Source organism: Lutjanus erythropterus, chromosome 6 (assembly GCF_056507025.1).
Source record: "Lutjanus erythropterus isolate fLutEry1 chromosome 6, fLutEry1.hap2, whole genome shotgun sequence".
Lineage (NCBI taxonomy): Eukaryota > Metazoa > Chordata > Actinopteri > Lutjaniformes > Lutjanidae > Lutjanus > Lutjanus erythropterus.
The window spans coordinates 7,128,370-7,155,685 of record NC_139322.1 but is presented as its reverse complement, the minus strand read 5'-3'; the positions used below and the strand labels follow the sequence as shown (position 1 = coordinate 7,155,685).

The following is a 27,316-nucleotide window of genomic DNA, read 5'->3' as shown; positions in this document are numbered from 1 at the left end:
TTTATGTATCAAGAAGTTATAATTGGTCATTGTGAAGCAAGGCAGAAGTATACATAATGTGTGTTTTGTGTTCTTGATATTATAGGTTAGAAGATGGATTTCATTGTCTTTCATTGTCCTGTAATTTTAGAAATGATCTGTTTAAAGAAATTCAGTTTAAGAATCCTGATTTATTTTGGGGTTTTTTCTCAAGGTGATATGTGAGATTTATGGCAGATGTATAAAATCATGTCATGTGTTGCCCTACATGCTAGAAAATTAGTTGGCCTCTCCTAAATAGTTGAATATTCAGTTGTTCCCAGGGTGTTTCTATTACAGAGGTGCAGTAGTCACATAAAATAATTTTAATATAACCATGGACTTGAGCTCTTTCACCATAAATACATCACAACTTTCAGAGTGCTGGTCTCTCTCTCTCTCTCTCTCTCTCTCTCTCTCTCTCTCTCTTCTCGTCCCTGCTCCTCAGACAGCCGGCTCCACCACTCCACACCACACTGTAATATATTTGTATGTCTTTGCTTTGACAAACTTGCCAAATTTTCCTCTGAAGAGTTTGTGCAACACATACAAACTCACGGAGACTTTCCTCCAAAGACCAGAATTTATATGCTGTCACTGGTATTGGGTGTCTGCCATGTGTGGACTTTTTGCGATGTCATGTGGTTTTATTGTGTTCAGTTTTGTCCCAAACACGGAAAACTAATTTCCATCTGGGGGCTATAAAGTGTAAAGTTAAGTTAAAATGAGAATTGACAATGAAACAGACAGATTTCAGCTTAAATCCACTTTAAGGAGAGAAATAATAATTATAAACAGCTATGGACAGCAACTGCAGTAATTACAAGCACAATAATGCTATCGTCAATGTCCAACAGTATTGAAAAATTGCATATAGAACCTTAAGGAGTAGAAGGACAATAAATACATCATAATTACTATGTGAACGCTGACAGTGCCAGAGGAGGGAAATATCAAGGATTGAAACATGATTGCACAGTCAACCAGAAGATAATTGGTGGATTAAGGGTCACATTTTAGCTTAGATATAAATTCCATTTGGGACTCAATAAAAGCATCTTCCATTAAGTGACACTGGTTAACTTCCAAGAGCACATGACATCAACAAATCCATCAAAAGGTCTGGAAAAATCAGAGATGAAAAACATCACCATGTTGGATCATAAAGACACTGGAAATGTGCTCTCCCATTATTTCCTTTGTCTAATTTCATGTCAGAATTACAATGTATTTCAATATATGGCAAAACTGCAATACTAGAGATCATTGTTATGCTCAAATACTTTATAAGGTTTAGTGTTTTGGGTTTTTTTAGAAATTGGATTTATATTTGTTATTCTGTGAGGAAGGTATAAATGTGTTTTACCCAGCAATAATTAACTTTTTAATGAAAACACTTATTTCGTGTGAGTACTAATCCTCTCGTCCTCCTCTCCTCTGTGTGTGTTCTTCATGTTTATCCAAAAGTACAGTGCTACACAGCAAGGCTGCAATTCTGGGAAGAAAAAGAAAATCACATCTCTCCTCTGTATCTAGGGACGTCCCTGTCTTTTCCATCTATGACCAACAAAATTATAAACACTTGTGTTTTTGCTCCCATTTTTCATGACTTGAAGGAAAAGATCTAAGACTTCTTCTATGCACACTAAAGATGGATTTCTCTCAAAATCTGTTCACACATTTGTTAAAATTTGTGTGAGAACTTTTTTTGCTAAGATAATCTAGGTGTTGCATATAGAGATGTTGATTAAACAGCACAAATGTGCCTTGGAAAGGTCACAGTAAAAGGCCACTTTAAAATGTGCAGTTTGATCTTGAAAGAAGTGAATAGGCACTGAACTATGGCTATTTCACACAGGACTACAGAGTCCAAATCCCAGTCTGAAAACACTGTGCACTGTTTTGCTACAGTTTCCAGATAAAATGACGTGGTTTTGAGATACGTTTGGTGGGTGTGCCACAGGGGTTACCCAGTCAGCAGTGACGTGAGTGTGCAATGCCCTATTTAAAAGGCATCGCAGTGCAGTGCGCTTGTGTAGGGTATTCAACGCAGCACTGTTTTGTCAGGGCTAAAAGCTGCCCATGAGGGCAAAGTCATGACCCACCCTACTCCAACTCTAATTAGTATTACTCGTTACCTTTGCTGGTTGGGTAGGTTTAGGCTTGAGGAGTGATTGGTTAGGGTTAGGGTAAGAATGTCAGTGTAAACCAATCAGAAGCAGAGTCGGGTGGGTCATGACTTTCTCTTCCTGGGATGAAAATTGCCCCTGCATTCCAAAGTGCATACTTTTTCTTTTCACTTTTGGTATGCACTGCTGCTACTTCTACAAAGTGCATACTCTTGCATGGAGTATGCAATGCTATTAGGACATACTGCTTCCTCATAATGTTGTGCCTTTAGCTTTGACCCTCTTATACACATCACAAAGGATTGGGGGTTAGAACAGCCATAAAAGCATGCTTGTTTGCATACTGCAAAATGCAGCTGGATGCAGTAGGACATCATGGTATTTTTTGGCATACTATATTTGACATACTATGTTCTGGCACATACTAAATCTTTTTCTGGCAGACTGAATAGTATGGACGTATGGGTACCAGAATACACAGTATATTGTTACCAAATATTAAATGGCCATAATTCAGTGCTGAATATATTACTTTTTTCCAAAAACTGCACATTTTAGAGTGACCTTTTATTGTGACCAGTCCAACGTAGCTGTGCAATAATGCTGTTGTTAAAAAACATCTCCACACCCTTCAGGTGGTTGGATTATCTATTTATCACTCACTCACGGTGGGTAAAATGTGAGTAAAATGTGAGAGAAATAAACATTTTGCGTAAATAGAAGAAGTCTTACATCTTTTCATAGATATCTCATGGAAAATGGGAGCAAAAACAAAAGTGTTGGGTTTATATTTTTGTTGAGAACAGATTTCTTCACACCATCAGTCTTCTTCTTCGTCACCTCCCTCTTCTTCTCTCAGTCTCAGTCATCCATGTCTCTGGCGTCAGACCCAATAGGGAAGAGCATATCACTCTCTAAGGAGAGGTTGCTGCCCAGGCCGGCCATGCGGCTCCGCAGCAGGAAGTGAGTCCTCCTCTGCAGCAGCCTCTGCTGCTCCTGCTTCAGCTCCACGTACGACCGCGAGAAGGTGTGGAAGATGGAGGTGACGGGGAAGGCCATGAGGAGGATCCCGCTCAGGATGCTGCTCAGAGCTACGACCTGGCCCGGGATGCTCCTCGGCACCATGTCCCCGTATCCCACTGTCGTCATGGTGATGACAGCCCACCAGTAGGTGGCAGGGATGCTGGTGAACTCCTGCGTGGTTGCCATTTCATTCTCGATCAAGTACAGCAGGGGTGAATACAGTGCGATGGCCACACAGAGGAAGAGGAGGAGCAGTCCAAACTCCCGTGTGCAGCGGCGAGCTGTCAGGCCCAGAGTCTGCAGGCCCAGTGAATGGCGAGCCAGCCGCATCACATAGAGGATGCGCAGGGCTCTGAGGACACGCAGCACCAAGCCCACTTTGTCCAAGTAGCTGCTGCCGGAGCCCAGCCGCTTCTCCCCTTTGGAGGTGCTGTCCACCACCAGGGTGATGTAGTACGGCAGGATGGCCACCACGTCTATCAGGTTCAGCGGCTGTCTGAGGAAGGTCAGCTTGCTGCGGTCTTGAATGAAGCGCAGGGTGAACTCCAGGGAGAACCAGGCCACGCACACCGTCTCCACGATGAAGATGTTGTAGCACATCTGGGAACACGTGCCCTGGCAGAGAGAGACACATGGCAATGATCAGCATGTGTGAGTGGTGGCTGCGGTCACTAGAGGGAAGCATTTCAATGTGAAATCCAGGAGCAAAGCACTGTGGGATGCTGCAACACTGAACACATCAACATGCAAATTATTTCTATAACAAACAAAGCAAGGACAGGAAAAAGGATACCATTTTAGAATAGGTCTTTACAAAAGGACTACCCTTATAAATTATTTATAAACTGTTTTCTTTGTCTTAGCCTTTGTAGAGGCTTCGACCCTCTTGGTGGAAGGATGTTTTTGGTTTATTCAGTTAGTGTCTCCTTTAGCATGTTGTCTGGTTTAGCATTTTATTGCATTTTGAGAGTAACAATAATCACTTAGATGAAAACCAACACAAAATTAATCTCAAATATGGCCAAAATGACTTTTTTTCAGCTCAGTTTTGCAATGAAATCAATTTCACTGTCAGCAACTTGAGCAGAGAAGCATAACTCCAGTGTCTTCTCCTGGTTTTACCTTATGTCCAGGATTTTAGAAATACTGGGGTCATGAGTCCTACTCGCACCAGAGAGGTTAGGGAGCATATCCGTTCAAGAAAAAAAATTAAGATTGCATTGTGAATTTATTCTTTTTAATGCATTTGAGACTAACAATAATAACTTAGGAAATAATGTGAGTCCCAACACGGGTAATTAGAATCCAACACAAGACTAGTCACAAAATTTAATCATTTTGAATTTACTCCTTTGAAGCTCAGTTTCTTATTGTACTGAAATCCCCTTCACTGTCAAACAAATTAAGCAGAGGAGCAGAACTGCAGCAGTTTTAAGGTTTTGACTGAAATTACCTGACAAGTGTTCTAATACTCACAACCCATAATAAGACAACCCATAAAAACTAAAAGCCAAAGCTGAATTTCGTCCTTTGTTCACACCAGGATATGACTAAGTAGTTTTAGCAATCTGTCACTTTAGATTAAAATTTTAGATTAAAATTTTAATATATGTAGTGGAAATTACTGAGGACATGACTTCAATGGTAGCTACAGGCCTGCAAAGGGAGAAGTTTTAGCTCAATATGACCATTATCAAGACCCCTGGACCCAACCACAACATGAAAATGCAATATTAATTAGATACATTTAAAAAAACAATTAAAAAAAAAATAGTGCTCGCAATGTAAAGGAGTTGTCAGCTCTGCTAGTGAGATAACAACCTTTCACAACACACTATGATGCAATAAAGTAGTTTAAGCAAATCATCATTTAAATTTAACATTTTAAGAAATATAATAAAGGTCTAATAAAAAAATCCCTGAAGATTCAGGAAAAACACCAAGAAACTGGTGCCCTTAGTCGTAGCTACGGCTCTGCAACTTTCTGACAAATATCTGATGAAGCTGACAGGTCTAAATGTTGCTGATGAAAAAGTAAGCAAAGTGAGCAATGAGGCTTCATCAGGTTTAACAGGACAGATAAATGAAGGCTCACTATATTGCAAGCAACGGTGTTGTAACAGCTTATTAATGATTTATAAAGTGTTTACAACCTGAATAATAATCATTTATGAATCACTCTTTCTGTGAAGTGGCTCCGGAAAAATATTCATCGGAAAAGAAATGTGATGCCAGGAGAAGTTTTAGCCATGCCAGTTCAGATTTAATGTTTGATGCGTGCCAAAACTGTTACCTCAAAACTTCCTCATGATGCATTTGTTTGTAAAGGCGGGCATTTTTCTTAGATGCAGTAATGACGCTGATTCAATGCGTGGCAGAGCATAGTACATGGCACAGAGCCTTTGAATGCAGTCCAGATCAGTTAAAAATATTATGAAACACACTCCCACAGAGGAGGAAATGGTTTTGAGTAGACCCATACAAGCACCTGAAAACTTCAGCAAACCTGCTCTCACTCGGAGACAGGAACACTCACACACTTTTAACGCGACACTTTGTTATCTGGCTGCGAGTGGGGCTGTTAGAATGTGATTACTGGCACTTTTAATTAAACAACTTAATTCAGACATACTGAGAATACCGGAGTGTGAATACAAGGTCAATTTTAATACTGTAACTACATCTTATCAAGTGCAGTCATTGTATTTCTTTTACTTTATTGTTTTCAATATCTCTTTATTTCCCAGAACACCAATTGTGATTGGTTTAAAGGGATAAGTTGGATTTTTTTGAAGCCAGTCAGTTGGTGAAGCAGAGAGCAGTACCAGCACAGACTGCTGTGGAAGTGGTCAGCAACAAAAGATATTTTGGAGACCTAAAAAAATAAAGGTCAGCTTAATTGTAAGCTATATTTAGAAAATTTACACTGCTATACTTCGTCATCAAATGACTGAGGTAATGAGGTAAAAGGACTGATTTCACCTATGGACTTTGGTTGGTTTGGAGAGAATATGTGGCTTGCATGCTGGTGGTTTTCCATCAGAAGAAGCTGAAGTAAAGCAGTGAAAATATTCAAATATTATTAAAATACAGTGGACCCTTTGAGAAAATGAGAAAACCGCTGTTGTAAAAGCCAGATATCACTCTCTCCGAACAAACCAAACTCTGCAAAATATGTCATTTTACCTTGCAGACCAGTTGCTGATCTACTCCTGCCTTAATCTGTTAGTTTGTGTCCTGTTGTGTGACCTTATAGTGACCTTATAGTTATAGTTTAGTTCAGATTCACTGAAATCACAGAATAAAACTAAAAGCTCAAGGCAGCAGAAGACCAGCAACTCCTGTTCTCTGAGGTAAAATGACTGATTTTGCCTGCGGAGGTTGGTTGGTTTGGAGATAATATTTGGCTTGTATACTGGCAGTTTTCCATCAGAAAAGGTTGTCTGACTGCAAAGTAAAGAAAAGAAAATATTCTAAATATTGTGTAAAATTAAATTGATATTATTTATTTATTGGTGGACCTTTTTTAACTGCCAAAAATGCCTTTTCTAGCTTTTTTTGTTTTTTAAGGGAAGACCATGGTAAACAAGCCAGAGCCGAAATCTGTCATTTTACCTGGCAGAACATGGAGGTTACTGTTCTACTGCTGGCTCTATCTAACAGTTTAAATATCCAATCTAAATCTAAATCCAAACTATTCTTTTAAGATGCTGAATTCACACAATAATGCAAACAAATGAATGGATCCTCTTGAGGTAAAATTGTGTAAAATTAAATTGATATTATTAATTTTTTTGGTGGGCCTTTTTAAAGTGCCAAAAATGCCTTTTCTTGATGTTTTTTTTTTTTAAGGAAAACCACTGTTTAACAAGTCAGATATTCTCTTCAAGCCAACCAAACTCCATAGATGAAATTAGTTATTTTACCTTGCAGAACACAGGAGCTGCTGTTCTACCGCTGGCTCTATCTGTTAGCTTGTTTGTATTATTGTGTAACTTCAGTAAATCCAAACTATTCTTTATGATGCTGAAGTCACACAATAATGCAAACGAACTAAAAAAAAAGAACTAGATTGTGACAACAGTAGACTCGGGGCTCCTGTGTTCTTTGAGGTAAAATGACTGACTTTGTCTGTGGAGTTTGGTTGATTTGGAGAGAATATTTGACTTGTTTACTGGTGGTTTTCCATTGGAAAAGGCTGTCTGACCACAAAGTAAAGCAGTGAAAATATTCATAAGTATAGTGTAAAATTAAACCAATATTGTTGGTGGACCTTTTTGAAGTGCCAAAAATGCTTTTTGTTGCTGTTTTTTGGCAGAAAACCACCAGTATACAAGCCAAATACTCTCTGTACTAACCACCATCTACTGTAGGTATTATGCTGACTATCAATAACTACCTCATACAATCCCACATCAACTATCCCTTTAACAGTTGAACTTTGTGACTGGTAGTTTTCACTCATCCCACATTTAACTGCTTAATGTAAAACCCCCCATGACTAAATGAAACATACAGAATCACAGTAAAAGATGGCCTGCTGGTTCTGAAACTTGAGTCAGCAGCATGAAATGTGGTTAGAAGTTACTTTGAAATAAAAACCGTTGAGATTTTGGTTTCACCCTCCACCCACCTACAGTACCACACATACAGTACCTGTACTTCATTTCCTATCAAGAACAAGTGAAAGTAGAACATCTGAAAACCACTGAAACATTGTTTCTAAAACAGAAACTGCACCTCCATCTAAAGTACAAATTTCATCAAAACCTTTTCAGAAAAATGAGTCGGTTTGTTAAAGACCAGTTTGCACTTTGCTTTGCAAGAGAATTCTGCATGTGGCTCAAATATTCCACTTTCCTTTGATTTGAGTAAAGAGGCCAGTGTGCTAATTATGGTTGTGACTGAAGTCAGACATAATAATGAATGCATTTCATGAAAGCAGACTGAGGCGTCTTCAAATGTTTTTTCTTTTTTATAATCTGGCAAAACAACTTTCTCAGCAGTCTCCCTTTTCTCACCACAGGGAGGTTTGACAGATGAGACATGCCATCAGTAGGATTTTTTAATGACTGCTTTTCAAAATAACGTGTCAATTTACCTCAGTTTAGCTTTTGAATACCGCTCAAATTAAATCAGCTGAGGACTCACACGTAACCACAGCGTTGGGTTTAAATGTTCGTCTTGATGTTGTCTGACAGTCAAAAGCATGGAAGACAAACTCCCAACAGAAAATGAAGTTGTGTTGGGTCATGGCTTCATTTTTACTTTTACTTTCCTTTTACTTTTTTCCACCCACAAAAAATCTTCAACATGCACAGTAAATAATTCTGAGCTGATGCAACTTAAAAATGTAAGTTAACTGAACTTAGGTAAATATTAGTTTAAAGTCTTTTTGTGAGTTTTGTAAAACACAATTGAGTCAAACATACAAAGTTCAAAGCTAGAGGTCTCTCTCACATTAAAATAATAACAAAAGGCATAGTTTTATGACAACATGAAGTAGCATGGGATCATGGGAATTGTTATTTTAGATGAAAATCTATCTGACATGACTCATATTCCCTGACTTCCTTTCTCACTCTCTGGTTTATCTGCTGTTTTCTCTGTTTTCACGGAAGTTGTACCAACTAGTAACTGCCAGAAGGAAATGCACCATTACCTTGAATAAATTCAAAACCTCTCTGCTTTTGAACTTTCGTGACTCTTGTGAAAATGTAGGTACACGACTCAACAAAATATAAAACACATATAGCATTTCTGGAAATTTTTTTTACGCAGAAATGTCTCTTATTATAGCTTTAAGTTAGGTTGAAGCAACACAGATGCACTGATGAGCATTACAAACAAATTTGATTTTCTTTTACAATTTCTCAGTTTGAGGAGACGCTTCCTCATTTCACACATAGAACTTACAGCTGCAGCTGCTACTGCTGGTGCTACTTTATTCCAGCATTAACACAAAGACAATATGTGAAACTGCACCTGGTGAATTTATTAAATTTTAAGTGTAAGTTGGTGAGGACTGAATTCAGCAGCAGAACATAGAGTTTGGCGTCTAGGTTCTGACCTCATCACTCCCCACAGATTATGATCACATAGAGATATACAGGAGCGATGAGCAAATTATCTTGAACACCTGTCTGAGCCTGCTGGGTCTGCTAAATACGCTGTACCTGCACTGTAAAAATAAACAGTCCTTTGATGCATTTCTACTAAATTGTGTGTACAAGAAAAAAATAATTTGGTAAAAAAACAGCAAATTGCTGCGGTTTTATGTGAAGAAAGCAAAACATTTTTGTATTCAGCATAATGCTGCTGTGTTGTTAATTGGTCTTTAAGTAATTAGGCTATATCAACTTAATGAATGCTAGTAAAAATAAAGTCCAAAATTAAAACTTGTTGACTTAACGTTGAAAAATTAACAACAGACAAAATGTCTGCTTTAATTTTCTTCTTAATGCAGACACAGCTATATTATTTTAGTGTAGTTATATTATTTTGTGACAGCTGTAAATTGTTTATCTATCTTTGTACCCATTATCACTAATAGAAGTTATTATTCCTCCTGACCACCAGAGGGCAGCAACGACCTGCATCTACCTGTAAGATACACTTTTATTGTTTATGGGTTGAACCACAGAATTTGGTAGAGGAAGATGCAAAGGATATTGGATGAAGGTTAACCAAGTGTTGCTAGAGTAACTGATAAATAATTAAATGATGAACAGTTTACATTAAACTCTGATGAAAAGAAATGTCTAAACTGTCAAACACCATGATGGGGTTTGGTGATGTTCATCGATCGATCATCAATCGGGGAATAGTTGTGTTCGTCTGCTGCGTTTGCTCTCCTCTGCAGTTCTCCACTGTTTTCAGGTAAGACAAACTAATGAGTAACAAGCTCATTTAAATTTTAGTAATTACAATTGTGTTATTAATTTGAGAAAAAACATTACAGTATCGTGTTATTGTGACATGTGTTACTCCCAACATTGGTACTCACCGCCTCCTCCTCCTCCCTCATGGCAGGCATGGTGCTGATGGAGAGGTTGATGGCAGTGATGGTGACAAACAACACTGACAAACAGGCAAAGATCTTCCCTGGGAGGCCTGAGTGAGGCCTCTCCACCATGTCTCTGAGCTTACTCATGCACCGGTTGAGTCTGGACTCTGCCACGCGCTCCCTGTGGCCATTTTCTGAATCCAACAGGTCCTCCAGGAGCTCCTCCTCTTCCTCCGCCCTCTCCATAGCCTCAAACTCCTCCACCCGCTGCAGCAGTCGCCGGCGACAGCACCATTCCAGGTTCTCCTCGGGGACCCCCCAGTAGAGCAGCTCCTCCCTGAAGGAGAGGGCGCACATCTCCCTGAGGGACCGCAGCTTTCCCGCCCTCAGGAAGGTCAGGATGGTGCGGAAAGCACAGGGGCTGCGGTCGAAGAAGAACTCGTTGTGTGTAACGTCGTAGTCGTCACAGACACGCATGATCTCGTCAAAGCTGCTGCAGAGGTGCAGCTGGCCCAGACGAGACAGGGGGAAGTCCTCTAAGGTGGTCCAAGGCAGCTGGTACCGCAGGCCGCCCACATTGATGATGGCGTGCAGTTTACGGGCGCTGGACAGCAAGGTGTCGTCGTGGATGTCGCCGAGGTCCGGGGCCTGCTGCGCCCTCTTGTAGAAGGCTCCCTTTTGGGCCTCCTCCTCTTGAGGGGGAGGTGCGTTGAGGGAGTTATCAGAGGCGCAGCTCAGGGCACTGTAGTCGTAGTCGGAGCCATCACCCGCCAGCAGGGTCATCTTTACTAGTCTGCTCACATCCCTGTGCTCAGTCTGCCACCATCACACTGTCACCTGCAGAGGGAAAACAGAGAATAAGAGAATAAGATTAATTTAATCTAAGATTAGACCAATTCAGACTTTAGCAAAACTAGGTTTAAAATTAGTTCTGTTGCATAATTAATTGCAATTTAAACCTTAATGACTAAATTATCATTATAAATAACCTAAATTAAATACAGTTCAATCACTAAGGAGATGCTTACCGAAATTAAATGAATGAATGACCAAACAAATTATAAATAAATAGCTTAAAAGTTCAAAACAAACAAGCAAAAAACAAAACAAACAAAAAACATTAAACTTAGCCTTATTGTTTAAAACACATTAGTTTGTAACAATTCAGCAGAACTTTTTAATTTATTGAAGAGCATCCAATAATAGTTTAATGTAAGCCTACTAACATTCATATAGACTCTTGGAGATAAGTTGGAGCAATGCCGACAGTCTTAATGCCACCATACATTAAAACTAAAAACACAGTGGTCTTTATCCTGTTAACCAAAAATGACTAATGCCACGATGCAGCATTATTGCAGCAGGAGGCACTTAGATCATTTGCATTTTAATTCTAACGGCCAGTCATCATCATCATCATGAGGAGGCACAGCCCTATGCAAACAATTTCTGCCTGCAGAACAGCCCACTCACTGAAAAAATGTAATGAAAACCTGCCTGAAATATTCCAACACAAAGACTATTTCTGATATTTTTCATTTATGTTCTTAGATCTTCAAAAAAAAAAAAAAAACCTTGTTTGACTTTTGGGGGCAGCGTGTGTCAAAGGGATGATCAAGAGATTCACTGTAAATAACTTAGAATCACTGAATGAACATAACATCATACCACTGACAGAGACTGAGCAACACTGTAAAAGATGATGGCTGACAAGACAATCAAATAAAAAAATCTAAATTGCTGTTGCCTGGCCCTTATCAGCCAAGTTATAGATGGGCTCTGTCTGTCACTAACAGAGTGCAGAGTGTGCTGGTGTCTGGTTTATCACACACACTATTACACAAATTTATTACATTGTATGATAAAGTCAAAACTTTATCTATCAACTTTATCTAACTTTTGTTTTGAAATTCAAACAAATCTACTTCCTTTGGAAACATTTACCAACAAGTGAGCACATGGCTGACATGCAGGGACACCAAGGAAAAAAAAAAAAAAAAAGTTAAATATCATCTTTTCCTCCGGAGTATTTATTGAGTGTCCTCACTAAAGAGCTTGTTAATTGAGTATTTTTAACATTTTAAAAATAACTTAATGAATATTAGATGTTAGGAGCCAAAGCTAACATAGCAGACATTGCTAGCTGCCATTTATCTGCAAAATTAGCAAAAATGTCCTTATTGCAAGTTTTAAGTGTTGTGGTAAAGACGCTGTGTTGCGGTTGAGACAACTTCAAGTCAAACAAATGGTAACTTCAGTATTTTTCAACCTGGAGCATAATTTTCCGCGTTTTTGTGTCGAGGTGACTAATGGGAAGAATAATTGTGCAAATCAGTCAGGTATTTAATCCAGCTAATGCAAACAGTAGCTCACTGTTAAAGGTTACGCTTCCCATTAAAATTGTGTCCTTAACAACGCATGATATCATTACAGCAAATTGCAATATCTGTCATAAAAAGCAACATTTTTTCTTTCCTTGACTTCTGAGATTGCTGACAAAATTTTCCATTGAGTAGAAAAATTGATCATCAAATTTTATTTTATATTATTTATTATTTAATAATAAATTTTATTGTTTCAGTATTTACAATGATGCACAAAGCTTAACTGAAAATGCATTTAACGATCTTAAAATTTTACATATATATATAAGGTATTAAATGAATTTTTGCTCCTACAACATTACATTTTTATATGTTACAGATTACAATCTTAACGACTATATTTGAGGTACCTATTTATATTTACATTATAAAATCTGATGCTTGAAATTCAAATTCACAGAAGTTTATTTTTTACTAATTTTGGAAATTTCAAAAATGCCTGTAGCTGAGTAAAAACACCCAAAACCTCCGTAACAAATGCACACGAACAGCTCCGGTAAGTTATTTGTGTTAGCACAAGATGTAGTTGGTTATTTGTGTTTATTTTAGTGACCTTCAGCCCACTTACACATCCAGTAGACACAGAGCAACATGTGCATCCCACTGGTGCCACTGAAAACAAATGTGCACCTACAAAGTGTGCAGTAAAACTCCCTGAACCTTCAGGTCTAGTTTGTTCCACTGACAAAAATATCTGGGTCTTCAACTTGCTCTGCTCGTTGGGCAGGTACAGTACAGTTAGCTGGTCTGAAGTTTGTTTGTTTGTAGTTTGTTGCCTACAGTTTTTTATGGGGATTAATTAAACTACAGCTTGATTCCAACTTTTAGTTGCAATTTTGCACACAATATGCCAAAGTCAAACTAGCTGAACTTGGCTTCGTAAAAAAGGAATATTTTGAGATTTGGGGAAATGTGCTGTATGGTTTGCTGAGAAGCTCATTACCACTGTAATGTCTTGATGCTAATTATGGATATGGGCTGGAGATTTGGTTGCACAACATAAATGCTGGGAAAAAAATTCACATCACAGCACGGTTTCACAGTATGAAAAGATATTGCACAGAGTGATTGCACAGTAATTGCACAGGATAATTGCAAATTAGAGATACGGGGGATATGGTGGAGGTTGAATATAATTTTCAGAAGTATGTTTACATTAACCACATGATTTAGAATTGTTGTGTTGTGTTAACCAAACACTGGCTCTAGAAGTTTCAACAGCAGGGAGACAAAGTTAATATGAGTTGTTTTGTAAATATTTTCAGACTTTAAGTAAAAGACAAGGCAATAATAAAAAAAAAAAAAAACGTGCATCTTGTAATTGAAATAAGAGATCATCTGTCCAACATGTCACTCCCATGACAGCGCCAACTCAAAAATTAATCGTCTTTATCGACAACATTTATCCACAAATTATGTTGCAGGAGCGACACTCGTGTGCCATAATCTCTGCAGTATGAATATGTCATTTATGCATCATTAAACATGATCAGTGATCTAGATACATGAGGCATCGAGGGATAACAACTTCACTCCCCGCAGTGTGTATGAACATCTGTTACCCACAGCAGCCTGGGAATTATGAATAATGGCCTGATGTTGTTTCTGGCTGCTGTTAGATAATTCACTGATGTAACTGCTTTGTGCAGCTTCTGAAGAAGAAGATATATTTAAACTCTAAAACGAATCTGTCTGTGTGTGTTTTCTAAAATCTGTCTCAACCATTAGAGGAGGTGGATTTCAAACACGCTAATAACTCACTCAGATTGACTTCTGTGTTCTGGCTCGCAATCACACTGTTAGATGGGTTCTAGTGAGAACAAACTGACACCACCAGAGGGGGTTCCACAGAGAACCCTTTTACACTCAAAGGGTTTTATCTAGAATATATCGAGGGGGGTTCTACAGAGAACCTTTTTATATCCAACAGTTTTATCGAGAACCCACCAAGGGGTTTCTACTGAGAACCTTTTTATGTTTCAAGGTTTTTTTTTCTAGAGCTCACCAAGGGGGTTCTACAGAGAACCTTTTTTCTTTTACAAGTATTTTATCTAGAACCCTTAGAGGGGGTTCAGCCAAGAACCTTTTTAAATTCCAACGATTTTATGAAGAACCCACCAAGGGGGTTCTACTGAGAGCCTTTTTACCTTCCAGAATTGATCTAGAACCCACGACAGGGTTGTACTGAGAACCTTTTCATATTCTGATGGTTTTTTTCCCCCTAGAACCCACCAAAGGGGTTCTACAGAGAACCTTTTTTTTATTTTTTTCCAAGGGTTTTATCCAGAACCCATAGAGGGGACCATTCTATATTCCAAGGGGTTTTTTTGTAGAACACATCAAGGGGTTCTACAGAGATCCTTTTTATATTCCAATGATTTTAACTTTCAAAAATCCTTGAAAAAATATTTCATTTAAAAAGGGGCTCCTTTGATGAAAAGGGTTCTTAATGGAACCCCTAGTTTTACAAAGAAACCTTGACAAACCCTGTCTTAAAGAATCAAATGGTTCTGGGCAGAACCTCAGAACCTTCTTCAGCAAGAACCCTTATTTCCAAGATTTTTCCAAGACCAAAGAGAATGAGAAAGAACATGATCTAAAAGCAGGAGAGAGAAGGAAAGAGAAAATGTTTACTGAATATCACCAGTGCAGCGAGAACCTCGTGGCCTGTGTCCAAACTAATTTAATCAATTACAGTAATTTAGGGGGAGGCAGGTTAGCCAGTCAGGAATTAAAATGTCACTGCCAGGATTTGCTGCACCACCAATTTCTGGGTCAGGAATGAGGCCTCGGCTTCTAAAACGGGGACGTGAATGTGTCACTGAACAGTTATTAGGCACCTGCACTGTCAGCCTGTGTGAGCCGCTGATTACAGTCAGCACCATCTTCCACCCATGAAATTAGAGCAAACCCACCCAGAGCTCGTCTCTCCGACACTCTGCATGCTTAACCCACACCACTACTACATGGTGTTTCATTTAGGAGAAATATTAAACAGTTCACATGTGAAACATGTCAGGAGAGAAAGAGACAATATTTTCAATTTAATGCATTTAAAAGTATTTTGTAATTTGTATTTTGCTGAGCAGAAAAAATAAGATGTAATTCGTAACTCACATAGAATAAGAATAATGCTTAAATAGCTGGTATTTGTGTGTTTAAAATAGGTTATTAAATATGCAATTTTATTCTCAAATAAGACGCAAGTTTAAACTGTAGAAAAAACTGTACAGCAATTAGCCTAATCACAGTCTTTGGCTAATTGTAAGTGAATCATGTGACATGTCCTGTCGAGCCCAGCAATCTCATTTGTCTTCCTCGTGACCTGCAGCTTGAGGGAAGAAGCTGCTTTGGTGTTCGGTGGAAATCTCCCCGAATCAAAATATGACCAGATGTTGCAGCTAAGACGAATTTCTTGAATGACACAGCAGGCAGAACTGGAAAATGTACCGAGTGGCTAGAAACCACAACACAATAGGTAGATTGCCAATGACTACCAAAATGATGTATGAGTCCGCTGGAGAGAACCAGCGTCAGACATACCGGACCTCAAGTATGTGATATAAGTCACATGACATAAGTCTTATCATATTAAACACATGGTTAAAGGGAGAGTTCACCCAAAAATGAAAATTCAGTCATTATCTACTCACACTCATGTAGATTCAGGGTCAGGTTTAGTTTTTTAGTCCACAGAACGCTGCTGGAGTTTCATAGGAAAACAGTGTTGGAGAATCTATCAAACAACGGAAGTTAATGGTGACCACTTTTCAAACGTAAAGAAACATAAAGGCTCAAAAGCTCCAGCATGCCAAGTTGACCAAAAAAAATATTTATTTACACCAAGTTTTTAACCTGATTCTACATTGTAGATCCTTATCTTGAAGCCATGGCGTGACGGTGTGCAAACGGCATTGTCGAGACTTTAGGAGAGTTGGATTACACATTTTATTCGGTTATTTTTTCAGTTATGTTTGAAAACTGGTCACTGGTCATTTTTGTAACTTTTCTCTAATGTAACATCAAATTGGATGTTCATAATAAAACACTGACTATTAAATAATTTTCTCCAAAAGTGCTCCAGGTTACAGCCGGGCCGTATTGTATTGTTATACCATGATATGTACCAGAAGGGAGCATGATCTTACGAGATCTTGAAGGAAACATGATTTCTCGTGATCTTGGGGAAGCAGGTGTAAACAAACCGGAGACAGACGGTGAAGTGAAGAAAGCAGAAGCAGAAGTTACACGAGTCTGAATGAGAAAATGTTTCGGGAGACGCATCAACACAGGTTGTTTATTCTTTAGCCAGAACAGGAGGAGGTGAGATTTTGACTGTCGGTCTGTGAACAGCAGTCTGCTGCTGGCCTGGAGAGCTGCTCTGTCTCCTTGTAGACCGACTGTCTTCTCTTAATCCTGGTCTTTGAATCTATCACTGCTTCATGTAAGCATGTGCCTGAGTGTGTGGCTGTGACCAGGGCTGTTGTGGCTGTGACGTTATTGTCTGCACAGTACGCAAGACGTGACCATTGTACAGAGCATGTGTGAATATGACCAGTACAGATCAGTTAATTAAATACATACCAGTATTTTGTATTTTCTTCAAATACATTCAGCGAGCAAGTATTTGTAATTTGTGACAAGATACTTTTTGATCTATATGTGTACATCTCTGCAGACAAAATAATCATTCATGTAGACCAGTGAAACATCTCTAATGAAGCCTTAAATCTGCACATTCACATCTTCACATTTTCCATATTTTGAGTGCAGTTATCGTCTGTTAAATCAAGACAAGTGCCATCCGACAAAACCAAAACACAAGAATGAAAATCATCTCTCAAAACAGTGTCAGATCCCTCCTTTTTGCTGCTACGCATCCGTAAATTCTCACATTCTGCCTCCATGCGGCGGAGGTTATCGATACGCCTACAATGCATCACCAGTGTGGATGTGCACAGGCCTACGCCACTCTCCTACTAGATTAAATCACACTTAACCCCTTGAGGCTGTTTGATTTCTCGCTTTGCTTTTAAAACCGATTGTGCTTTTGCCTCTCCAAAGTCACAGGAGCATTTTTTTTAAACTCTTGTTGGGTTTTTTTTTTTTCTATGTTGTGCCTCAGATGCCTCCTCTGGGGGGGAGGAAGTCTATCTCGGAAGGAGAGATGAAACGCTGCAGAGACAGCGAAGGCTGTTCTCCCCACCAGATCGGCTGAGGTCTGGCCTCTCTCTGTGCCAGCGTTATCGCAGCTAAGCCACAGGGCATGTTCTCCAGATTGCCTGGTGAGTCACAGGGTTGTGAGTCTCTGCTGCCTGACTGCATTGTGCGTGCGTTTCCCACAGTGCCCTCCTCAAGAGTCTTTGGAGGGCTTCACTACCACTAATATTGATTGAGATGATTTTAATGAGCATAATAATGATAACGAGTACTGCAAGGTCAAAGCGGAGCAAATTATCAAAGAATTCCTAACCCCTTTAGAAGCTGAAGAAGGCTTGATGTAATATTTATTTTATCGCTCTGCTGAGAAATGTGTGCAGCAGTCACTCTTCAATATGCATGATTTTGACTGATAAAAATCTGCTATTTCAAATGAACACGTGCAGAGGGTGCATGCCATAAAGACACACAAATAGCTCATTTATTAATGATCGCTATTCATGGCTGGATATTTGTAGAACTGCTGTGTAATTTACAAAGAATCAGAATTGGACAGATTTTTTTCCAATCTGTCTCCGAATCGCGGATTTGCAATTCAACTTGACTCAGTCTGTGAAATACAAACACATGGTAATTAAATGAGTGATCAGTGTTTCTGATGAAAATCTCAACCTCAGACGTTCACAAAGAGAAACATTGAACAGCTGTTAACCCTCCGGTGGTAGCCGTTCAGAGTGCAGAGTGCCGTCTTATCTTCTTGCACACAGCCTAACGACTACATTTGTTGTTTCTGACATACATATAGATGGTAATTTGGTTAATCTGGGACATTTCTTTTTGCAATTTTGACTCCTGCAACTATCTATCTAAACACATTAGATCAACCTTTCTGGAACCATTAAGATGTTTGCAACCAAGACCAGAAGAAAGACTGTAGATAACAAACCCAGTAAAAAAATGTGACACAAAAATTCTGCTTGAATTTGTTAATTTGGAACAGATCACTTTGTAATCTGGGACACTCAGACACTCAGTCAGTATCACCAATTTTTGAAAACCATTATGAAAAATATATATAATAATATATATAATAATTCTATATTTTTTCTATGTGTTTATTTTTGTTTTTCACTTGTTATTCCTTTATTTTCATGCTCCAGCTGTCTAATGACTCTCAACATACTGTGTGTGTACTGAACCTTGTCCACCAGCATTAAGGACTTTTCATACTAGGCCTGTTTTTTTTGAAGTTTTGCTTCAGACATGAACACTTCTTCTTCAGTCCAATCAAACTGCGTGTTGTTGACGACGCTCGGCGCCGTTCTGAGATACATCCTGAAGCGGATGTGATGCAGTTTCAGCTCCTGAACTGAGCAGTGAAATGTGCCAAGTTCTCCTCCCAGTAAAAGGAGCACCAGGCCATGTTCACCTGATGTTTATTACATCTTTTTTTTGCCACATTTTGATTTAGTTTTAGAAGCTTAATAATTTATTCGCAAAATCTTATCAAGCTTGATGTTAATAGTCAGGCAGGTTGATATTTTGCCTGATACGCTGAATAACTATGCATGCAACTACAGTAAGACGTAAAGGCATTTTTCTCCCTTTGAAGCACCTACATGACTGTCCCAGATTACCCAAAACCTCCTGTCCCGTACTATCAACCGTATTTGTTACAGTGGGACAACAAAAAAATGTTTGAAAAAGAAAAACTAAAACGTGGCATATTTGTATCTTAAATAGATCAAAAACATAATTTGAAAACAATTGAAAATTGTTTATTTCCTTCACAATACATTTCCTGATTTATTTCTGGATAACAGGAAATAAACACACTGAAGCCTTGGTTTCCCGTATCACCTAATGTCCCAAAAAATAATGATAAAAAAAAGTAAAATAAGGCTCTTTATCAAGATATTTCAGAATGTTCGTTGTCAGATGAAAATGGATTTCATCCTGTACTCTTTCTCTCAAGGCTAAATGACCATCCAGACCACACGATGTCCGTTTGTTCTCCCCAACAACCAGTTCTCTTCCTCTTCCATTAACAGCTCACTGCTCTCTAATGGACTATAAGAGGCTGGTATTTCCAGAAATGGACTTGAAACCACAAGAGCTGCAAAGATCCAACTTTCTCTCTATCTCTCCCCCTCTGTGTGAAGTCTGGTTAAACACTGAAACAGTCAGGCATGCCAGGAGCAGTTCTACCCCCAGAAGACCTTCCCCCCTTACAGTGATTCCTGCAGGAATAGTTGTAAACAAAAATGTTTCTTTTTTGTCGTGGGTGGGCGGCATTAATGCATACTGAAAACCCTGGAAGAAGAAATAGCTCCGGGACAAAAACGGTCTCCCTAACTCTGTCTGTGGTCCACCACAATGTGCAGCTCTCTGTTGCTGAGGCACAGGGAAGTACGCTGTGCAGATAATACACTGCAATAATGAGCTGTGTTTGCACTAATGGTGTATTTTGTGTTCTGTTTACCATTTGATTGCAGCTGCAACCCGCACATGCTTTTAAAAGAGCAGCAGAACTAATGCATCTAACCAACACATCATGATTATATTTTAATGGTAATATATTTACCATACTACATATGTCTTACTAAATATATATGTAATATGTTTAGTATTCTAAATCATGAAATGACCATGATATATGATCAGAGATTAAATAAACATGCAAAGTTGAAGTACTGCTCACCTGTCAACAACGCGACAGTCAGCATCTTCTTCTTTGAAACTTTTTTTCCAGTCCGGATCGTCTGTTTTGTTTGTTTCACATTTATTAGAGTAAAAATTAATGCAGATTGTTTGCCGAAAATTGTACTCAAGTAAGAGTATTGCTGCTTTATAATAATATGACTAAAGTTAAAGCAAAAAGCAATCAGTTAAAGAATTATTTGAGTAATAAAGAGTAATGAAGTATTTAGTGAAAAAACTGCTCAAGTACTGACTAACTGCTGAGTAACTTCTGATTTCTTGTTTTAATAATCAGGACATGACTGTAATCAAATAGACAAAAATATAAAATAGCGATATGTAAATTCAAACACTGTCAAACAATATCCCTTAATAAATAAATTAAATCTTTACAAAATACCACAAAGAAATGGTAATAAATTCTTTATTACTAATTTAGTAGTTTTGAAATATTCTCTTTTCCAAACATTCTTGAGTGCTATGTTTGATCTTTTCACACATTACTTAGAAGAGAGATACCAGGTATGTTGAATGAAATTTAGTGGAACAGATAACAACTTTCTGTCTCTAAAGATATAAAAAGTTACTTCAGTAAATGCAATGGAGTAAATGTAATGTATTACTAACGACCTCTGGCAGTATGTTAATGGAGTCTGTCAGGCAGTAAGGCAAGAAGTCACTGAACAAGTCAATTAACTCCAAATCCTCAGTGTGTGTTTTTGGAAAACAGGAGGCTTTTGTTTTCAGGATAAGGGGCTAACACTGTAAAAAGTGTTTTTAAGTAGTAGCTGCAGTAATGCAATGTTTTGAATGAGTCCCATTCAGCGTTCTGCATTAGTGATGACAGTGTATTTTTGTGGATTTCTAACAACTTGAAACTGCATCCCGTTCTTGTAACTTGCTGTTCTTATTTCAGTAAACAACAGCTGAGACGAGTTCCTCCATGAGAGGTTCTGGACACAGATCACGAGTCTTGTGTCTCTTCCATCAACATGAGGCTTTGAAAAAGTTGATCTTGGTGGCTCTTGAGATGTCTGACCGCCATATTTGATGTAACTTATTACAAGCACTCCAAGCCTGCCCTTTCCTTGTCTTTTCTTTTTCTTTTGCTGACCACATATGACCTGAAGCATTTGAAGTTGTCAATATCCTCGATGTCGGTGCCGTCCATGGAGCGAATGGGTGGATGATCCGGCTTTTCCTTCAGAATCAGGCGTTCTGTCTTCATGGCATTAGGCCTTAGGCCCACTATGGCTGCTGACTCTTCGAGGGATCTTAGAAGCTCTTGAGCCGAGGATATGAGTTCAGCTGTCAGTGTGACGTCTTCTGTGTAATCTAGGGTGGGTCAGCCACCTCTGGCTTTGATGACCAGATCTTCTGCCCACTGTGAGACCTTTTCAGCGATTGGTATCTAATGATTGCCTGAGGACACAGTCGACAACTATAATAAAGAGAACGGGAGTAAGTGTGTCTCCCTGCAGGATACCTGTAGTTGGACATTTCTACAGAGCAAAAGAAGGAGACTTCCTTGTCCTTCAAGAGCAGCATTATGAGGTATTATGAGCAGTATTTTACTTTTGGGTAAAGCAAATAATTGAGTTGAAAAACTGGAAGCTTTTAAGGTATTCAGGTTGCATTCTTGCAAACTGTTGATTTGAAAACAATCCGATTATTAAGTACATCAGACTTAAAGCAATTGTATTCATATAACTCATAAACTTGATTTGAAAAAACTCATTTCATTTGTGTTACCAATTGACATAATTTTTTTAAAGCTGGTCCAACAATTCTCTTTTTTCAGTGTAGCTTTACATCGACAGACAACTGTCCGTTATAAACAGCTGATGGATTTAAAGAGCAGGGCTGCAGTTTGGAGAGGAGAGGGTGAAGGAAAACAAGTTGTTTCAATCATAAATTACATGTCATGACAACAACGTGAGTTGAAATAGCATGAATGTTATTATCTGAATCCAGTATTGTCTGTTGCTCTTAATTTAATTTTGCATGTGAAAGAGGTGCCTTCCCATAGTAATGCATTAAGCATTAACAAATTAGTTTCATTTATTTGTCAGATGTCATAATTCAGATTCTGTAAATCTTGTAATTTTTGTCATGTAGGTGAGCTCCATTGTTTCCTATTTATCATTGTATTCTGACACCTCCCCCACCCTGGAAAACATTTTGCATAGGGCCCCAAAAAAGCTAGAAACGGCCCTGTTCATGATCCACTGGGTGCGTGGTGGTGGCTGAATCTGCTGAGACCCAGTTCTCTGTCTGAATTTTCTTATTATTTTTGCAGTGCTCGGGATGCTTTACCAAATCTAAAGTGTCACAAATTGATGACCTGAGAATGAGACTCAACAATCAACCATCTTCACCTGACAAATCCTGCATATTCTGCCTTTAAATGTTAAAAAAGACTGTAACCTTTTGAAATGCCATTCAAGCATTTTTTTCCATGTGTCCCTAACAAAGAGCAAATGAGAAGCATCACACCTCTGTCACTTTCTGTCTGCAGTTTATTTCCCAGCCTGTCCCCAGTCTGTCTGTCTGTCCTCAGAAAACACTCTATCCCCCAGACAGGGTCTGAGCCGACCGACCAAATCCCCACATTTCTGCATCACCGCTCCACATTATGCCTCAGTACTCCTCATCTTCTTAGCCTTCGCTAGCTGCTACAATATTTAGTGAGCCCCAAAACCATCACCTTACCATCACCTCAACTTTACACCTCACTGTAAAAAATATGTTTTTCTTTTCCTTTGTATCATCCCAGACATTGAGTGGATGATTGCATGCTCACCGTTTGTCAGTGCTTCAACTAACTTGATTATATAAATATTGCATAACATTAAGCTCTCTGCATTGTCTGTGTGCATTAACTAATACTCACTTTTCATCTTTTGCTGCCCCTTTCCTGCGAGGCTGCAGTTGTCTGACCGCCTAATCTCTCTAGGCTATGTAAACAATTTCTTTTTCACAGGCAATGGATAAAATTGGCACTGAGGCCAGGCATGTGTGCAGGCAGGCACGACCTCGTGCCAGTGAAGACCTGACTGTCTGTCACGAAAGACAGAGTGTTTCAAAGGATCTCTGCGCCCGGACTCTGCCAGTGCAGGTCCCTGTGGGGGGGAGGTGACAGAAGGTACAAGCAAAGATTGATCAAAGATAGGCGAAGGAAAAAAAGACTCTCTTAACACTGTTACACTGTGAGTGAGGAATTACTTTAGTTGATGAGATGGAATAAATGGACCAGACAAACAGCCACTCATTCTCTGGCCTGGTTGATGGATGTGAAGTGAGCTTACATGAAGAAATGAAGCAGTAAGATGTATCGCGTGATGGACAGTACTCAAAGCAGCAATTTTCAACAATTTCGCATCCAAAAATGAGTACCGCAGTCTAAATAGCAAGTTGGTGTCGGTTGAAATCCCTTTTAATGTACAATCTAAAGGTTAGTTGTTTCCCCCCCGTCCCCTCCTCTGCAGACTTGAGGAAGCTCAGGCAGGCTGCAGGTACACTGCAGGAATGCAAGACGAGTGCAACATCGTACACTGACAATAACAAGCAGCGATGATGTTACAATGTAAAGCTAAGCCTGTTATACTGAAAACAAAACCCCACTGCTCTGAAAATGCACACTCTTGAAGCTCAGTGACTGCCAGACTCCACTAAAGTATTGCTCAATTTAATTGTTATAAACATCGACTCCCTCTAAAAGATTATTAACGATTTCTTACAACTCATAAACAGACGCTCACTCATCAGGCAAACAGTCTGCATCAATTTGAACTCTAATTAACGTGAAACAGGCAAACAATTGAACAAGTTACAGACTGGAACAGAAAGGGATGCTGTGGCTGTAACTTTGTTGTCAGAGAAGCAGCAGCAGAAGTTATTTTGACTTGTTGCCTTAATCCAGAGGTTTTCAAACTTTTCTGGCACACCCCTTTCAGAAGCTGAAAAAAGTCCATGCCTCCAAACCCAGGGTTTCTGCAGGTTTGATCAAGTTTCAGGCTTTTTAAGACCATTTTGAGTGCAATTTAAGACCTATTTCACATCCACACTGGCAAAAAAGAGTACATGCACAGTTTGCATTAGTGTTTTCATTTTCATTGATCAATAACCTACAATTTTCCTCCTCCTAAAAGTAAAAATAAAGTACTGTTTAAAAGTAAACAGCAGCATTAACATCATTAATTGTAAGACCTGTCAAAATCATATTTAAGACATTCTAAAGCCTAAAATTCAAATGTTTGGATTTTAGATTTTTTAAGAAAAAACCCTGCAAACCCCACTTATTATCAGTCATTAATAATAACTGTGGATACAACAAGTAAAAAAGGATTTAAGCTGAATTTTATTGTAATAAAGTTGCATGATCACATCTGCAAACTCCTGTTTGTTTGTTTCCCCTTGCAAGTAACTGATTATTAAATCACCAAATATTTTGATAATCAGTTAATTGTTTTGAGTCATTTTTAATGAAAAAAGTCAAATTCTCCGATTTCAGCTTTAAAAATGTAAAAAAAAAAATTAGTTCTCTATGACAGTAAACTGAGTATCTTTGGGTTGTCTACAAAACATGACATTTAAGGACGTCAGCTTGGGCTTTGGGAAACCATACTGAATATTTTTCACCATTTTCTGACCAAACAGCTCAATTAAACGATTCTGAAAATAACTGTTAGTTGTAGCCCTGCATTCATTCAACTTCGCTTCCCTGTGTTTTTCACTCCTGGTCATCCATGTTTGTTTAGTTTGGGAATCACTGCCTTAACCTCTGATGGCATATCATGGTCATTTCATGATTTATTAGAGTAAATATATTACAGATTTCTCCTTTAAGATGTTTGTTGCCGAGTGCAGAAAATTAAAGCTTAACTGTCACTGGATTTAACAGGTCATATTAAATGAACAAGGTGCAAGTGACAATTAGAATTTTGTGTATTTTTAAAAAAAAAAAAAAAAAAAACCTTAGCTCAGTTTAGACAGGGATTCAAGGAGACAAGAGCTCCAATCTCATTAAAACATGGACTGAATTCACAGCCTTCAAAAATCTGTGATTGCGGAAAGAGAGAAAATGACTTTATCCTACTTACACTTTCAAAGCACATCCATCACTCGACTTGTGTTGAATCTGAGCGCTGACTGAAGATCTCTTTGTGTACCCACTGCTGCTCTGGGAAATAGTGCTGCTGCTGCTGATGGGACCGCGACCCCTCCGACCTGCTCTGATGACACTTTAGGATATGTATCTCACATACCTCGCACATAAAGACACCTGGGAATAGCAAATTATAATTAGTTTGCGGACCCTTCTTTGTGGGGGAGAATCAGAGAGCTACTATTAGCTGTTAGAACAGGAAAAAAGTCATTAGTTCATCTCATTATAGTCCCAATTACCTGGAGCAGGGAGAGCAGATGATCTATTAGGTATGATATATCACTGATCCCAAAGTCTGAGAGAGGCATTCGTGTTGAGGACTCATAATCACATTATGGGGCATAATCTAACATCATCCTCAAAGCGAGACCATGTGCTGTGCTGAAAATTACCTCTCGTGGCTTCGCTGAAACAAAGCCGTGATTCACTGTTTGAGGACTTGAAGTGGCTCTCGGGACTCAAAAGTTTCTCCAACAGCGATTTTCATTTTAAAATTAGGTTTTAAAAAGTGGCTGCAATTTCAAATACCTCTGCAAACATACAGTACACGTATCCCTGTCTGCAGAGCATGGCAGAGGAAACGTCCTGACTGTTAACGTTGACAGATCACAGCATGCTGTAACGTAGCTGCAACCCTGTTATCATGGTGTACGTGCATTATGCAAATCACTGTCATCTGTTAAAGAGAAATTGTGGATGTGTCAAAAGATGCAAAATAAAATAATAGCACTTTTAATCAAAATAAAACTGTATTATGGCATTAAATAATAAGAAGTGACTGCTTCTTTCAAGTTGGTTTTAGAAAATGGACTCAAGGGAACAAAAGGTTAAAGGTATAATGTGCAACATTTTGTTTAAAACAATGCATAGACTCATGTAAACACAATCCCTCTCAGTCATCACTTATGACACCACCAGTGTGTGGTGGTGTCTGTATCTGCAGAGTATTTGCAGCCCTCTGCTTGTATCTCCTCATTATTTTTGCTGTTCTCGGGACGCCTTGCAAATCCAAAACATTGGTATTTCACATCCGGATGTCTCTCCGGTGCATTCAAGAACAGCTTGGACAAATCTGCTGATTCCTCTTTTAAGAGCTACAATAACACTTGCTGAGTAAATGCACGATTGAAACAATGCTCCTCTTTGTCAAACCTGGCAAATAAGCTGCAAATCTGTGAGTCAACCCTGTCATTTTCCAACTTCTCGCTGCGAAAACAAAAGCTGCATGTGTCAAACTCTCAAAGTGTGACTTACAACTAAGAAAGTGTCTCACCGTACAACAAATTATGTGCATGAATTATGTAAAAAATAAAAGTGAAAATACTCACTGTGCTCCTGAATCAGTTCCTCAGCAGCTGTTAGTTTGCTCAGTGCACATGAAGGAAAAATATGAAATGTGTCTTCAGCTTCTGCTGCTGCTCGTTTAACTCTGCTGCTGCTCCATCCATGCACAGGCGCCGGGCTTGTGGAGTACGAGGAGGTTATTCGATGATCATGAGCAACAGGCTGCCTCCCCTCCTCTCCCCTCCCTCCCCTCCTTCCCTTATCCCCTCCTTCCCTTTCCCTTTGCCCTCATCTCTCCTCCCTCCCTCCCTCCCTCCCTCAACTCCTTCCTCCCCCCTTTTCCTCGAGCACTGACATCAGAAGAGGGTGTGCCATTATACCAAAAGCTTTTGAGAGAAATCCATGGCAACCACCATCTAGAGAGAGCTGTGTACCCCCCCCCCCC

General features: G+C 39.0%; 1 protein-coding gene across 1 annotated transcript; it reads right to left on the bottom strand.

Annotated features, from left to right (window-relative positions):
• Window positions 1-1,950: 1,950 nt before the first annotated feature.
• Window positions 1,951-27,062, bottom strand: kcng1 (potassium voltage-gated channel, subfamily G, member 1). Its single transcript, XM_084719931.1, has 4 exons — window positions 26,916-27,062; window positions 25,523-25,704; window positions 10,177-11,013; window positions 1,951-3,785 (listed from the first exon to the last, which is right to left on the bottom strand). Exons 3-4 carry the CDS (start codon window positions 10,957-10,959, stop codon window positions 3,009-3,011), a joined length of 1,560 nt encoding a protein of 519 aa, XP_084576057.1. The 5' UTR covers window positions 10,960-11,013; window positions 25,523-25,704; window positions 26,916-27,062; the 3' UTR covers window positions 1,951-3,008.
• Window positions 27,063-27,316: the final 254 nt, after the last annotated feature.

What these genes read in the sequence shown, in the direction of transcription:
- kcng1 (XM_084719931.1), bottom strand. Translation starts at nt 10,959, where the DNA reads ATGACCCTGCTGGCGGGTGATGGCTCCGACTACGACTACAGTGCCCTG. An exon ending in TGAGGGAGGAGGAGGAGGCG is followed by an intron (nt 3,786 to 10,176) that starts GTGAGTACCAAT and finishes TCTCTCTGCCAG; the next exon opens with GGCACGTGTTCCCAGATGTG.